General features: G+C 44.1%; 1 protein-coding gene across 19 annotated transcripts in view; it reads left to right on the top strand.

Moving 5' to 3' along the window:
- DTNB (dystrobrevin beta) overlaps positions 1–15,792 on the top strand; it is a 214,985-nt gene that overhangs the window by 124,060 nt on the left and 75,133 nt on the right. For 18 of the 19 annotated variants that reach the window (XM_040597624.1, XM_040597623.1, XM_040597611.1 and 15 more), the window contains one exon: positions 2,790–2,877. In XM_040597624.1, the coding sequence (XP_040453558.1) occupies positions 2,790–2,877 (88 nt within the window). Of the gene's footprint in view, positions 1–2,786; positions 2,878–15,792 lie in introns of all 19 variants that reach the window. The other variant, XM_040597618.1, reaches the window with a different exon arrangement.

Genomic DNA, 15,792 nt, shown 5'->3' with positions numbered 1-15,792 from the left:
TTACCTCCCAAAAAGTCTGCTGCTGGGAATCTCTGAACTCTGCCTCACGTGCCCTCCTCCCTTAGCTCTGGGCTTAAGCCAGGGTTATTCTTCCCCTTTGCTACCTTTCCTGTTTTCCTTGAGCTGCTATCCCCTAGCTTGCGTGTCGCTCTCGCTGCGGGACTGTGCCATGCAGGCAGCACCAGGAGCATCAGAGCTACGTGGAGCATGGGGGGATCACGGTGTGTGGTGCTGCTGCTGGCCCTGGGACTGGCAGCTTCCTAGCACGCCTCTCGAGGAAGCGTTTTCAGCGTAGGAGTCTTTTTGCCATGCCTCCACAGAAGTTAAAACTCCAAAGAAGTGAGTTTTCCTTTGTGGAGGGATGGAAAAAATTCTGTGACGTTTTGTAGATGGTGTTTAATGCCACCTCTTTAAATCCAGCAGAGCTGTAGGTTGCAGTAGGGGTTCATTTGTTCAAACTGGTTTATATTAAAAAATACGCAGCAGGGCCAGGAGGTGTACTTGAACTTCATTTCCTTCCCCATCTGTAAAATATTTCTGAAAGAAAACACAAAACGGTGTGTTGGTTGGGGGGTTTTTTAATTACAGGCTTTCTTCCAGAAAGTAAGAAATTGTCAAGAACTATTTTCTAATTCACTTAGATAAGAAGAGGTAGTAGTTCCAGGAGCTGGGAGAGATACTAGGATGTACCAGGTTATGGAAAGGGTTGAAGGGATGGAATGATCTGCATTCCTATAAAAAAGGAAACAAACATGTACAGACAAAATTGCAGAGAAAAGCTGAACAAAACCAGTATCAAATTCAGAAGGTGGGATGGGAAAGATTGTCCTCCTTCAACAATAAAAAAATATATATTGGGAAAGGAAGTAGCATGAAGGCATGTGAGGAGTTCATCAAGCCTAGTGTAAAGACTCAGGTATTTCTTCTCTTAAATCTGTTTTCCCACTGTTTCAGCTCACCTTTCACCAGCTTCTTCCTTTGCGCTGTTTAGTTGAATATCTTCAGACCTTAATCCAGCAGGTCAACCACGGGGGCATAATAGTGCAATTTGTCCTCATCATAGACCCACCTGTGTAAATTGTAGTCGTATGTCTATTAAATTCAGTCCAATGTTTCTATGTCACCTCAAACACGTCACCTGGCAGACTTTCAGAGTCTTAAAAGAGATCAAGTTGTTAAATTTGGTGTTGCAAAAAAGAAATTAAATCCACATTTTTAAATAAACATAATGCATGCAATACAGATTTGGTTGTTAAGGTAAACATAAATCTGTGACATTTAAATTATGTAAACATAAATCAGTGAAATTAAGCTTAAAGATACGTAAATTATCCTGGGAAGTGGCAGTGTGGACTGAAAGTAACTTTTGCTGTGCGCTGGGTATGTGTCTCTTTCTCTGCTGCTGTCGGTGGTGGGGTTCTACCCCTGCATTTCGCTGCAAGCGCGTGCCGGTCCAGCACCGTGCTACCAACTGGAGTCACCGGTGGCAGCCAGCATGGCATCGGGGTGTCCCACAGGAAGCATCGAGGGTAGCATTAGGAGGGCTGTGTTGCAGCATGAGGCACGTTGCTCATTTCCACATGAATCCTGGTTGGTTTCTGTTAATGATACTTTGGTTTGTACCACTAATATGGTGGCTTCCCCTTCAAAGGGAGACTGTGACGAGAAATCTTCGTGCAGCAGTAAGACAACAACTATGGAGTAGTTCAGTTGGATGTTAACTTAAAAAGTTGCTCTTTCATTTGGCTTTTTCCCACTGGTTCTCCATGGCAAGGCCACTGTGCCACCGACACCGAGCTGGTGGTAGATCTGCATGTTTATTGGTTTCAGTTAATACAACCAGAAAATTAACATTTGTCCCCCTGTGTGTTTATAGACAATTGTTTGTGGATAGTAGAAACTGATTCAGCACTCTGGGCACTGACTGGGTGACCAAACTAGATTAATCATGTTAATGATTAACATGCACAGAGGGAGCGATGCTCATGAAACATCCAGGTGCTGCCTTTCGCTTCCTGCTCTCGAGGATCTGTCCCATTTGCCGTCTCTGCTTCTCCTGTTTCAAAACGTCCCTTTCTTCTGTCACCTCACGGTGCTGTCACTGTTGCTGATGATTATTGGAAACATTTTCTAATAGATCTCCAAGACAGCTACAATCCCTCTGGAACTGTTTCATCCTCTGCTAGCTGCAGTGGGAATGACCGAGTCTCAAATTACCACATTTTGTACATTTGGGTGTTGTAAGGTGGTAGTAAGTCAGGCGTAAGTCAGGCTGACTTACAGAGTACTATTTGCATTGAAGTTGATGCTGATCGGTGATAGAGTCTGTTCTTCTCGGGTCAGCATCGTTCCCCTTCTCTTCCTCCTGGGAATCATCCTGACTTTGATGCTTGTCATCCTCGGTCCCCTGAGGACAAAGCTTTTCTCCTTTGTCATTCAGCTATTTGCCCCTTTTTACCTTGAGTAAACAAAAGAGATTGCGGAAAAGCTCCTCAGAAGCCATGTGAATTTGTTTCTCATGGTATGTATTTCTTAATTGTTGAAAACACATTATTTTAGTAATCTAAAACTGAGGTATGTGAATGCCAGTAGGCAGAAAGCCTTGGGAGCAATCCCCCCTTGGGAAGCGGAATGAAAAAGGGAATGATCTAGATTATTTCCAGCGTGACTCTTCTATTTCCCATCACTGTGTCTTTGCAATAATACATCCTTTTCTCTGTCATCCCCCGGTATGAGTGATATCTAGAGGTGGCGGATACTGACGGGGTGTTTTGGCTTTTCCCCGGCAGTGTCCTGGACAGCCCCGGCAGGTTGGATGAGGAGCACAGGCTGATTGCCAGATACGCCGCCCGGCTGGCTGCCGAAGCTGGAAATGCAGTAAGTGACTATTCATCCCTCTTGACCGACTGTGGAATATGGAGGGTGTTTTTTCAGAGTCTAATTAGTAGCTTAACGCTAATAGCTGTGTGAAATTGTGGTTTTTGTTTTGGTTCTTTTTCGTTTATTCAGCTGACGCGGAAGAGCAGCACACTTTCCTCGTTTTGAGCAGAAATACTGTGTTCTCAGGCAGCGGGGGGAGAGCAGGGAGGCGGGAAATGGCAATGCAAATTATTAGAAATGAGGTCAGAGGAGACAATAGAATAAGTAGATTAGTCCTACTTAGTCTAGAGAAGAGATAGATACGTAGATACCTGAGGAAAACAAATTGTGGAAGAAACATTATGGAATATGTTTATTCTGGAAAGAAGGAGCCTGAGAGAAAGGAAAGTATTTTGTACATTTGGAGTCTCTTTGTCGTAGAAGAAACTGAAGGAAACACCCAACCCATTTTAAATTACTAAAAATAAATACCACTTTAACAGAAAATTGCTATAGGAGATGATGGCAGTTAAGAATTTACTGAAAATCCATAGAATAATTGCAGTCTAGCTGGATGGGGATATACTGCTGGTTTATCTATAGAAAAGAGGAGCAGGGTTCACAGGAACAACCTCCCGCATTATGGAGCGGCAGCCGATCCCCCCACCATTTTACACCATTTCCACTGGGTGTGCTGCCCAGAAGCACCTTGGCTTAGCACATACTCAGCCTCCCAGCTACTCCTTCTGTCCATTGAAGGTGCACGTCCCCCAGCCTGCTGTAACAGCGCCGAACCGGCTGCACCGATGCAACTCGCCTCATTGCTGCTATACGTGGTGGCTATTGCAAAACCACGCGATTGTCCCTACAGTATCTCCGGTACAGCCCTTGCCTTCCCACCTCCAGCGGTAGCAGTGACCTCTCCTAAGCATCGTACCACTATGGCAGGGTGCACATCTTGCCACATCAGCGGGGCTGGAGAAGCATCTTAACACCCATGCCGTCATTCACCTTCTCATTACCTATTTGTTGTATAAATACCTCCATGTCCTTTTCAGCAAGGTAGGCTTATGGCTCCTCGTAATTTTTTTCAGAGTTTTATATATATATATATATATATATATATATATATATATGATATAATCTGACTTTGTCATGTGGAGGCTGACCAGATATTTCCTTTTTGTAAAACTTAAATAAAAAAGAATCACACTTTTTAAACGGGTTTAACTGCCAGTTCCCATTATCTCTGTCAAATGGTCTATTTGCATCTCTGAAGTCATTCCATTCACTAGGACTAGGTTTGTGTTGAAATATTAAAGCGCAAACTTTCCAGAAAGTAGATGGAAAAGGAGGGGATTTCTATGTAGTCTTCATATAAAATTAAAGTTGTTGAGACAGTAAGTGCTGAATCAGTTTGACTCTGGAAGGTGGTGGGGGAATTCTTATTCACGACCTGACTGTTTCTGGTAGTAATAAGGAAGTATTATGAAAACTGAGGCATCACAGCATTGGTTCTGAAAGAACCTGATCGTTTAAAGATCTGTAAATCGCCTCAACCTGTTTCTGTGTACTTCGTAGTTCTGAAAGAAGCCAAAACCGAAGCGACTTACTTGAATGTAAAGAAAGCAACATTTAGACTTTACCGAGACTTCAAAGACCTGTGACAAATTACAGCTTTCTTTTCATCCAGATAAGTTACATCGCAGGGTAGATGTCAAAGTGCTGCCAGGGACTGGAGTGTGGTAGAGAAAGGCTGCAAGAGCAGTAATAGTGTGTTTCCCTTGCGACCGACGCTTAGCAGCAAGGAATCTGAAGGTTATTTATTGGGTCCACTGTTTGTTCACAGTCCGGCAATACTGATTAGCTGAAATGGATATATTTTTCATATCCTGAAGGAATCCGAGTTTAAAGTGCTCCACTTCATGGCAGGTTCTAATTATTTCTTGCCAACAGGAGATCCCCCTTCCCTAGCCAGCGCTGTGTATGTGTCCAAGTTGGCTCTTGCAGCTTGGTGGAGGAGGATCCCGCTGAGGTCTGGGACAGCGTGCCGTCTCTGCGGGGCTGGCTTCTGAGCATTCCCTGTTTGTGGGAAATGGAATGGCTGAGGTCAGGCAGCCAAGCCACTTCTTTGAATACTCTTCATATAACATTAAGACAGAGAGACAGGAGTAAAAAAAGGAACATTTTTTTCTTCCTGTATGGAATTAAAAAGGGGAGCATCAAATGCAAACCCCAATAAACATCTCAGAGATACAGGAGAGAAAGGTGCTCATTGGGTAGGTGGCAGCCAGGCTACCAGCGTCACAGGAACGATGCAGTAGGATGTGCGGGCGAGGGAATGGTATGTACCTAAAGGAAACACAGAGTGTTGCAGCATAAAAATATCACAGAAAAAGATAAAAACTGCAGAATCCTTGTGGGCTTCAATTCCAAATTCTTAATAATAGGAAAGAAATACTGCCCCCCTGATTAGGTGGTGGTAGTGATCAGGAAATATTAAGTGAGGTAGGACAAGCTGCAGCTTTAGGCCAGGTGGGTAACAGTGGGAGATCTCAGCTGCCCTCATAGAGCCTCAATCAGTTTGCAGAGGGAAATGCAGAAACACTTCGGAATGCAATAAATGATGCTCCTTTGAGCTGGTTTTAGAATCCACAAATCCTGGATTTGGTCCTGAGTGGTGCACCAGGGCGAGTTGGAGTGGTGTTAACTGTGCCAGCTGATCTGTGGTGGTGACCATCATGTGCTTAGCTTTGACAGCAGGAGAGGGCACACCAAGTGAATGCTGTATACAGATACCCAGTTTCAAGAAAGGAAACTGTGTAAAAATGAAACTATTAGAAAAAACGCTAAAAGGATCAGTCCAAAAAAACAGACAGCCTGTGAGCTGCCTGGAGGCTCTTACAGATCCTGTAGTAGAAGCTCAGGAAATCTGTGTGTCAGAATTTAAGAAGGAACCAAACCCATACCAGACTGACCTTTTCGTGGGTCAATGAGAAGGCTAAGGAGGATGTCTCAAGGAAGGGATGGCATTCAAGAAATGAGAGCTTGCCCAACTGGAAAGAAAAAGAAAGCCTATAAACATGGCTGGTTAAATGTTACCAGGAAATTCGGAGATGGAAAAAGAATTTGAAGAGCGCTTCACAAGGGATGCTGAAGTCTATGGTAAAAAGATTTTCAATACCATCAAAAGGAGAAACCTAAATAAGGAATCAGGGAGACTTTCTGGTGACCAAAATGTACAAAAGAGTTGTCAGGAACAAAAAGACCACAGCAAAGAAGCCTAGTGAGTTTTTTGCATCAGTCTTTACTGCTGAAAGTGCATCATGTAGCGTGTTCTTTATAGCAGATCAGTTGGAGGAGTCAGATTAGTTCAAAATAAATACACAGGAGCTTTTAAAACAGGTAACACGTAAGTCAGTAAGTCACTGCAGCTGCGTGGCATTGACTTGAGTCTTTGACAGGCTGGAGAAATAAGCTGATGATTATAATGAAGTTCAACATAGCTCAGCGCCGGTCCCATGCCTGGGACAGGGTGACACCATGCTGCAGCACGGGCTGGAAGGCAGCTTTGCCGGAGAGCACCTGGGCATTGTGGGGAAAAGCAGGAGTCAGGAGCATGCCCTTGCAGTGGAGCAGCCCACCACCAGCCAGAGCACAGCCCGGAGAGCAAGGGTCACTGGCCGAGGAAGAGGCAGTCCTTCCCTGCTCCAAGCTGGTGAGGTCACATCTGCAGAACTGTGCCTGGTCTGGGTGCAAAAAGGACGTGGATGTATGGAGCAAGGCTAGCAGAGGCCGCTCAGATGGGTGGTGGCTTTGGTGCCTGGCATAGGAGGAGAGGCTGAGAGAGCTGGGTATGCTCAGGATGGAGAAAAGAAAGCAAAGCAGCATCTTACTGCTCTCTGCACCTCCCTGATGAGCCAGACATACGGGGACCTGTCGGCCAGCCAAGGTCAGCCCGGCACAGCGGTGCACAGTGGAAGGACAAGAAGCAAAGAAACAGACAGAAGTTGCAAGAAGGGTGATTCCAACTATAAAGAGAAACTTTTTCACCATGGTAACGGTCAAATATTGTCGAAGGTTGTCCAGAGAAGAATTGGAATCTTCCTCCTTGGAGACATTCACAGCTCAACTAGACAAGTTCTTGAGCAACCTGCTATAAATTGGCCCTGCTTTTGAGCAGCGCATGCTTTTCAAATTTTCAGCGAATTTCAGAACCTCCAGAAATTCCTTCCCATGTATTTTTCAATGAACCTGGACCTTAATGAAAGTGGAGAATGGAAAAAACCCACCATAAAGGAGTTATGGAGTAGTTGTCAGTGGAGATTTTAAAACCAAGATAGACCAGTATCTGCTGGAAACACTTGAGAGAGGTTGATGTGAACAAAATTATTTCTTGATGTCCTCTCCAGCCCTACCTCTCAGATGCAATGTGTTTTAATTTTTAACATGCTCTAACTGCTAGAAATTAAGAGAGGCCCAGACACAGACTGTTCATACTGCAACAGCCTAATGCAAAGTTTCTTACTCTTTTCTTTGAAGTAGTTGGCAGTGGTCACTGCTGGAAATTGTACGTTGGACTGTGCAGCAATGGATCTGACTCAGTCCATCAGTTTCTGCTTTTTCTCAAATTAGATAAAATGTTAGAACTGCCTTCTGCAGGCTTGTTACTGTAATAAATGTCACTTGCCGTATGAATGCAAATATGTTCCATTAACGTTTTTATGGGAAATGACTTTGCTTGAGGTCTTACTGGGACGAAATAATTTGAGGCAGATCTCAGAGTTAATTCCTGAAATCCGAGTCTGTTTCTTCTTAAAGAAGAAAAATAAATGGGGAGGGAGGAGAAAAAAGGAGAATGCATCATTTGTTGATACATGTGGGTTGCTCAGTAGTGCAGGAGAGGCTGATGGCATGCAGCTTAGTCTGTGTTCGCTCAAACAAGCTCTGACTGGGCTACTCTTGTTTTCTTCAAGCCAGCCTTCAGAAGACAAAATCCCTTTTATTGAATTTAAGTTGCTCAGGGCTATGCTTGGCCTGCCAGTTTGGTCACAGCAGAGTGCTGTGCATTAAAATAACTGTTGGCTGGCTCCACTAGGCTGGTTAGCTAGAAAGCAAAAGAGAGTAAAGCAGAAGGTGACTAGATGAATAAAGCGAAGAAATTAATGGAAAGCAAGCCAAACTTTATTTAAATCACGACTTTCAAGATCACAGCTTCATCTGGTTTTCTCCCTCTGCTGATCTGTTCAGATTATCAGCCTGAGGTAGGAAATAATCTGGTATTGCCTATCAAGCATCATCTTTTTTATAAAAGCAGGAACTGACAGTGATCTCTGGTGTCCCCAGCCCCCTTGCCTACTTTCCCTTACAAAATCCTTTCCACCTACCTCCCAGATCCCACCTCAGTACTGCCCTATTACTTGAATATAGGTAATCCTGCATATAAGGTGATTGCATACTTACAAGAGAAAGGGTGATTATGTGTATTTTAGGTGAATATATGTGTATACAGCCCCATATATATAAAGCAACACTAAGCCCTCTCTTATCAGCATCTTACACAACCCCTCCCTTTCCTGAGGCAAATAGCTCCTTCATCTCCTTCCCACCTGCTCTACCGAACCTCTTCCCCCCCACCCCGCCACCCCCCACATACCCCACCCTCCCATTTTCTACTGTTTGCACGCTTCCGGATCCTCCTGGCTTTCTGCTGAATCACCTGGGCAGGTTGGTCCGTACAAGCACAGGTCAGTATCTGGCCCATGAGCTAGATGTGCCTGCTGCTTCCTGATGACTTCCGATAAGAGTGACCCACCATGACCGGCAGCAGCCGGAGGTGCTCGGCGCGGGCAGAGGTCCGCAGGGACCATGCACTCTTGGCAGGACTCTGCTGACCTGTGCAGCCTTGCTGCTAGGAAAAGCACGAGCACCTAATAAATACAAGATAATACTCAATTATGGATGAGTGGATAATTAGGTTGAGTTATGTGGATGAGTTATGATAATTAGGGTCTTTCCCATGGTGCTCTTTTTTGAAAGCAGTATGTGGTTGCTCTTCTCTCAACATGAAATGCTGCTAAAAGCCTATTATCATTTCATCTCATTAAAGCTACCTTAAACCTAAATATTCCCTTCATGTAACCTTTCTTTCAGGCTTTAGGCATAATGTAATAAATATTTTTGAAGTGAAAGATGGAATAAACCAGATTTCCTGTTGTACGTCTTTGCAGGATAAATCTGCAGCTTCGTTCTTGCACCATTACTTCTTCTCCTGGATACACCAGTTACATGAACCGTTTCTGTAATTTGTTCCCTCTTCTCCTTTGTCTGTTGATGGTAAAGAACACTGTGATACCACAGTGATGGGCATGTGAAGTACTGGTTCAGACTTTCCATGACACCGTAAGGTCCTTGCACCAAGAAGCCTGGAATCTGATACATGTGAGACACAAGCTTTACTGTTCTTTGACAGTTTCTTCCATATCAGGGTGATGGAGGAGTGCAGTGGCTTGCCAAACTGGCTTTTTGGGGCTTGATTAAACACTGTCATTAAATCCTCTTCTATCACCCAAAAAATGATAAGATGTACAGTAGGTGAGGTCTGAATGCTCCTTATTACAAATTCCAGTCCGACAGGGAGTTGGACTCAATGATCCTTACAGTCCCTTCCAACTTCAGATATCCTACAGTTCTATGACTTGAAGTTCCAGCATGGCATGCTCTCAAGTTAAACAACCTATTCATGGCAAAGCTAAATTACAGAGCTGGGAGGTTTTACTGATCCTATGTGGTATTAAGGATTATAGTAGATTTTATGGTCATCTTAGGAATTTTCTTGCTGAGAGAAAATAGGACTTGCCATTTGGATGGTCTCAGAACTGCTGAAGCCTCAGCATTCCTGGTGAGCACCAGGAATGCAGAAGACAATGGTAATCGTACCTTCAGCTGTGTTGGGAAGTTTGCTGAACTTGTAAACTTTAATATTTTAACTTTTAAAATGTTAGTCCTCAGCTCAAAAACATCAGCTTTGGTCTTGCTTCTCTTTGGCATGAAACAAGAGATCTAGGTTACAATGCACTGTCAAAAAGTCTTTTTTTCTTTTCAAGCTCCACCATACTTCAAAATCCTTTTACCTTGAAAAAAACCTATAGGTTGTTTCTGCAGGGACCTATAACATTTAGGGGTTTGGTCATACTAAGTTATTGTCAGAAAATTGGGACTATTCTGTTCCTGAGGTATTTGTTCCATACTGAGACAAAAGCTACAGAGGACAAAATAGTGTGAACTCTGTTAGTTTTCTCATGCACATGCAAAAAATGGGGTTTGGGGTTCTTTTTTGTGGTAGTTTTGAAGGCTTTACATCCTATGCTGTTGACTCCCACCAGGTCTTTGTTCTCTGTAGTAGAAAGCCTTTGCAAGAGTTGAGCAGAAAGGGGGTATGTATGTCCCTGGTGCTCAGTGCTGCTGAGCAGGTAGCGAGCTGAACCTGCTGGGCTTTCTAAAGGAAGGAATTACAGCAATAAATCTTGGAAGACACAAATTGTTCATTCCTGTCCAGTAAGATGGAGTGCAGACAGAAGAGTGCTGACTAGTAAATTAATGTTTTGGGTTGGGGTTTTTTTTTTTTTGCTTTTAAGTGCAGAGGTTTTAACAACCATGTGTAATTTCACGGAGAGGACAGGTACCTCTCATCAAAGTAAGCAGTAGCATGCAAATGCTCCGATGAAGATCCGTCTCCCTGGATTTATGAGAAAAGCATTTGCCGTCACCATCCTATACTATATACCCGAAACTCTTACAAAGGCAATGACTGCAAGAATTTGGTGTTAATAAAAATGCCACGGAGAAATGAGAGCAGTGGCTATTGTTACATTTCCTCCCCCGTGTTCCAGAGGAGTTCATTCTCTAAAGAAATACAGGCTGTCCTACCAACATCCAGCCTGAAGCCCAGAATGGTATTTGCACATTTGAGTGATACCTCATACTTTAGGATTGTCTCCTAATAGTGGTATTTAGAAGATGTGTTTGAAATACTTGCATCCACAAGAGGTTATGCCATACCCGTGTGAATGTCATTTGAAACCCTTAGGTCAATAACAGGTCCCACACAGTGTCCCCCAGCTTCTCAAGTCATTCTTCAGAATCCTCTACTCAGAATCGAGTAATTCTTCCTCTCACCCATGAAATCTGGTGTTTTCAGCAGACTAAGGTATCCTGAGATCGCTGCAAAGGATGAGCCGGGGCTCATTAAACTGTCTACTCCATAAAACAGCCTGCAGTCATCTAGGCTTGAGAAAGGTAGCGACGAAGTTTTTCAAATCCAGGTGTCCATTGTAAACACTTTCATTATGACATTGTACTTTTTATACAGGCTACAGCAAGATACTTGCCTATCACGGAGGAAATAGTTACGTCTCACAGCTAGGTTGTAAAGGAACTTGGAGGACTATTGATCAACAATCAATCAAGGAGAGATTAAAGCTTCTGATCCTGTGAGCAAAGTAACTGATAAGAAATTTTCGGTTACTTAAGTGACTTCTCATTTGTGAGAGGAAGTGAATAGAGATGCCCAGCACACTGGGTGCTGGGAACTCAGGTGGGGTTGTGTGTCAGACTTTGCACAAATGCTGCACAGTTGTGCTGCACAAGAGTACCAAGCTCATGTAGCTGGAGAAAAAAAAAAGTTTAAAATAAATGCAATGCTTGCGCTACTAGAAAAGCCGCCCAAAAATGTGACGTAAACACAAAAGACTTCTTCCCATCAACAAAAGAACTGCAAAAAAGAAAAAAAAAAAACTCAGTTCTTGGTTAATCTTAACTTCATCAGTTTCTATGAAATACCGTGTTTTTTCTCACAGGTCTCTAGGGGTTTGTAAAGCAGTAGGAACGAAGACCAGTAACAAGAATGATAAAAGAAAAAAGGAAGAGTGATAGAGAAAACTTAACCAAAGAGCTTGAGAAGTGATGGGAGCACAAAGGTGTCTGGGAGTCAGATTTTTTTGGCTTCAACAGATAAAGGAAAAAAATCCTTCAGTCAAAACAGAAAAGATGGGAAGTTGTTGATTCAAATAACTATGTATCTAGTTCACAAGCCTGAAAACAGTGACGTCCTCTAATATCTTTAGATCTGATAGAAATATGAGTTACAGGACATTCTGAGAGTATTTTAGAGGAAGGGTTACTTTTTTTAAAAGGTAGGATGATGATGATGATACTTGATGGTGATGAGGGGGGTGACAGGTGCTGAGCCATTCCTGTTTACCATGCCGCAGGGAACAGTGCTCAGAGAAAGTTTCAGCTGTGGAACCAGAAGGTGACACATTTCCACACTAAATGTTAATTGAAGAAAGCTGCCTAGTTCCGTTTCTCAGTTAGAGGAAGGTTTTTCCTTACGTTCTTTGAGAGGGAACAGTGACCTGTGAGGAGTCAGCAGAGGTGGGAAATGGCCAAACAGGCAACATTGCTCTCTGCAGTATGAAAATTAAAGTTGGCCATCACTTTTGAATATTTGATCATATCCCTTATCTCTTTGTAAATAATATATTGATACAGAGGTAAAACGCCCTACGTGCAGCCTGCACCCAGACTGCCGGAGCTGGAGTGCCCTGACAGTTCAGAGGCTTCCCTCCTTCTGAATAGTGACCGGCCAGCTGGGACCTAACTAGAGGCATTTTCCACTGTAGGTCGCCTCAGCTATGCATAAACCATTGCTGGTCAGATGCTCATCCAAATTATCTTTAAAAAAACTCAGTAGAGTCCACTCCAGATGGAGTCCATCAAGGAAATTTCATAGAACCACAGAATGGTTTGGGTGGGAAGGGACCTTAAAGACCATCCAGTTCCCAACCCCCTGCCACTGGCAGGGACCCCTCCACCAGCCCAGGCTGCCCCCAGCCCCGTCCAGCCTGGCCTTGAGCCCTGCCAGGGATGGGGCACCCACAGCTGCTCTGGGCAGCCTGGGCCAGCGCCTCGCCGCCCTCACAGGGAAGAATTTCTTCCTCATCTCTCATCTCCATCTCCCCTCTCTCAGGTAAAGCCATTCCCCCGTGTGCCATCGCCACCTGCCCTTGCCCAAAGCCCCTCCCCAGCTTTCTTGCCGGCCCCTTTAGGCACTGGCAGGTGCTCTAAGGTCTCCCCGCAGCCTTCTCCTCCCCAGGCTGAGCCACCCCAGCTCTCCCAGCCTGTCCCCACAGCAGAGCTGCTCCAGCCTCTGAGCATCTCCATGGCCTTACTCCAGCAGGACCACAGCCTTTGTATGTTCCAATGTGTAAATTCATCTACCAGTAAAAAGTTTTCCTTGAATCCTAACATAATGCTTCATTGCTCGGTTTGAGCCCAGTACTCATTGTCCTATCCTGGGGGATATGGAGAGCAATATATTACTTGCCTCTTTGCAACAAGTGTTGTAGATTTGAAGTTTCTTATGTTGTTTCCTCTCATTTCAGTCTTTCAGTCTTTTGTCATTGTCATGATTTACAGACCTCTGGTCATTCTTCTTCTTTACTCTCTGTCCTGGTTATAGCTGGGATAGAGTTAATTTTCTTCCCAGTAGCTGGTACCGTGCTGGGTTTTGGATTTGGAATAGGAATGTTGATACCACACTGATGTTCTGGCGGTTGCCAAGCAGTGGTCAAGCACTCCAGCTTCTCACACAGCCCCACCAGGGAGCAGGCTGGGTGGCACAAGGAGCTGGGAGGGGACACAGCCAGGACAGCTGATAGTGGCCAAAGGGATGTTCCAGACCATATGGCGTCATGCTCTGTATATAAACCGGGGGGAAAGCTGGCCGGGGGTCCATGCTTGAGGTCTGGCTGGGCATGGGTCAGCAGGTGGTGAACAATGGCATTGTGCATCCCTTGTGTTGTATATTCCAATTCATTTTTTCTACTATTACTATTGTTGTTATTATTGATAATAATATTAGTATCATTATTTTCCCTTCCTTTTCTGTCCTATTAAACTCTCTTTATATCAACCCACAAATTTTACTTTTTTGTTCCCCACCCCACTCCCCCATCCCACTCAGGGAGGGGAGCAGGCGGAGGGCTGCGGTTTGCTCCACTGCCCACCAGGTCAAATCACCACAGGCCTTTTTGGCAGCCAGCATGGGGCAATTTCCCCAGCTGACCCTTGGGGTTTTTTTGAAATTCCAGCACTCAGGCTGGAGGCAGTAGCTGAGCGAGGTTGTTGCCTTGCTGGGGTTGTGAACTCAACTCGTTTGAAAACCCCTATTTGCAGAACTGCTGCCTCATCTGTTGGGTGTTTATCTAGTTGATGTGTTGAAAGTAAATGCAAGAGTTTGCCCTTGCCTTAGTAGATAGAATACAGCTTATTTTTTTCGAACCGTTTCTTCAGTTTCTCTAAAAATTTAGTATTTTAGTATATTTTGTCTTTTTTCTTGTTCTATAAAGCGGTAGGAGGTCACCACGGCGTGATGCCATCTGCAGATACAAGAAGAAAATACTTCATTCTATCAGCCATGATATCAATGAAAATATTGAATGGTACTAAATCTAAGAGCAAAGCTGTAAAGCCCCACAAGAGGATGTCAGAAGCATTGCTGAGGTGAAGGTGTATTGTGTTAATAGTTTCTCTCCTATACCTAGGTTTTGATATTTTACTACAGAAGAAAAGTAGTTTGCTTTGGCACGATTTGTTCTTAAAATCTCCATGTAGACTATTACTTAGCGTACCTTCTAAGTATTTACAGCTGGTTTTATTTTGTGTTTTTTCCCCAAGAACCGAGGTTAAGCGGACTGGTGTACAGTTGTTGGTTCCTTCTTAGTTTCTAGGTGTAAGCTTTCTGGATAGCCTCTTCTAGCCTCTGGACTGTCACGTTATAAAACTTGGTGCTTTCAGAGATGAACACAAAAGCTCTGAGATCACCTCAGCTTTATTTAAGTACCAGAATCCATGTACTCTGATGAATTTCCTGTCTGTTTGGTCTGGTTTTTCTAATCTTTTACCCTAAGGTTGTAAATTCCATGTCCTGGGCAGTTAATATTTAATATTAGACCACCATTGGATTTTTTTTTTTTTTGTTTTAATAAAACCTGACCCAGAGAGCTCGAACCAGAATGCCAGGGCTGCCTCCTGACCACCACTGCATCTTGCGCTGCTGCCTGCGGCTGGGCTTTGGCAGGGAGGAGGGAGCCTGCTGCCTCCAGGGCGCCTCTTCGCTGGGGTGTGTGGCCCAGGAGCTGTGTCTTATTACCCATTCAAGGTCAGATATATCTAGAACTGGTGTCAGATATTTTCTGGACAAGTTCAGTAGCAATTAGACACGTACCTCTGTTGTATTTTCAGCAGGCTCATCACTGTCTTGGGTGACTGACACACTTTTGAACATGCAAGAGTTCAGATGCTTCTCCTGAGTCCATCCACATTGTAGTATAGATTAGCTGTAGTATAGATCAATGCTATTTCTCAGTGGCTGAGTGTACGACAGGCACTTAGGCTTTGTGTGTAGCACCCATGAAAAACTCCTGTTGCCACATTTTAATATTTAGCACTCTTACCCTCCAGAACAGTGCAGCTGCGTACAAACCACCTGCTGCAGATAGTTCTCAGCTTAGGGTAAATTCCAAACCATGCTGAGAATTGCTTGAGAGGGCTGGTTAGTCTGGGCTAAAAATAAGGCAGGGGCCATACTAACTATCTAACAATATGGGTGCCTAAATTCCAGTGCCTCTGCCAGGTGCTTTTTATTTCACCAGCATCGGCATCCTCTTTGCAAACTTTCAGGCTGAGCATCAGGTGCCATTTAAGTTTAAGAACCTGGAAGGTTTAGGTGTTGGTGGAGAATCAGCAGCCTGATTTTTTTTTTCTGGGCTTGTTTAGCCTTGAGAAGAGTTGTGGGGGTCTTTTTGTGTAGTGGTATATGATGTTTGCAAGAAAGATGATGAAGCCAGACTCTCTTCAGGGGTGCTGTGA

The sequence above is a fragment of the Falco naumanni genome, chromosome 6 (assembly GCF_017639655.2).
Source record: "Falco naumanni isolate bFalNau1 chromosome 6, bFalNau1.pat, whole genome shotgun sequence".
In the NCBI taxonomy this organism is placed as follows: Eukaryota; Metazoa; Chordata; class Aves; order Falconiformes; family Falconidae; genus Falco; species Falco naumanni.
Note: the sequence above shows the minus strand (reverse complement) of the source record. Positions and strands in the feature narration are given on the sequence as shown.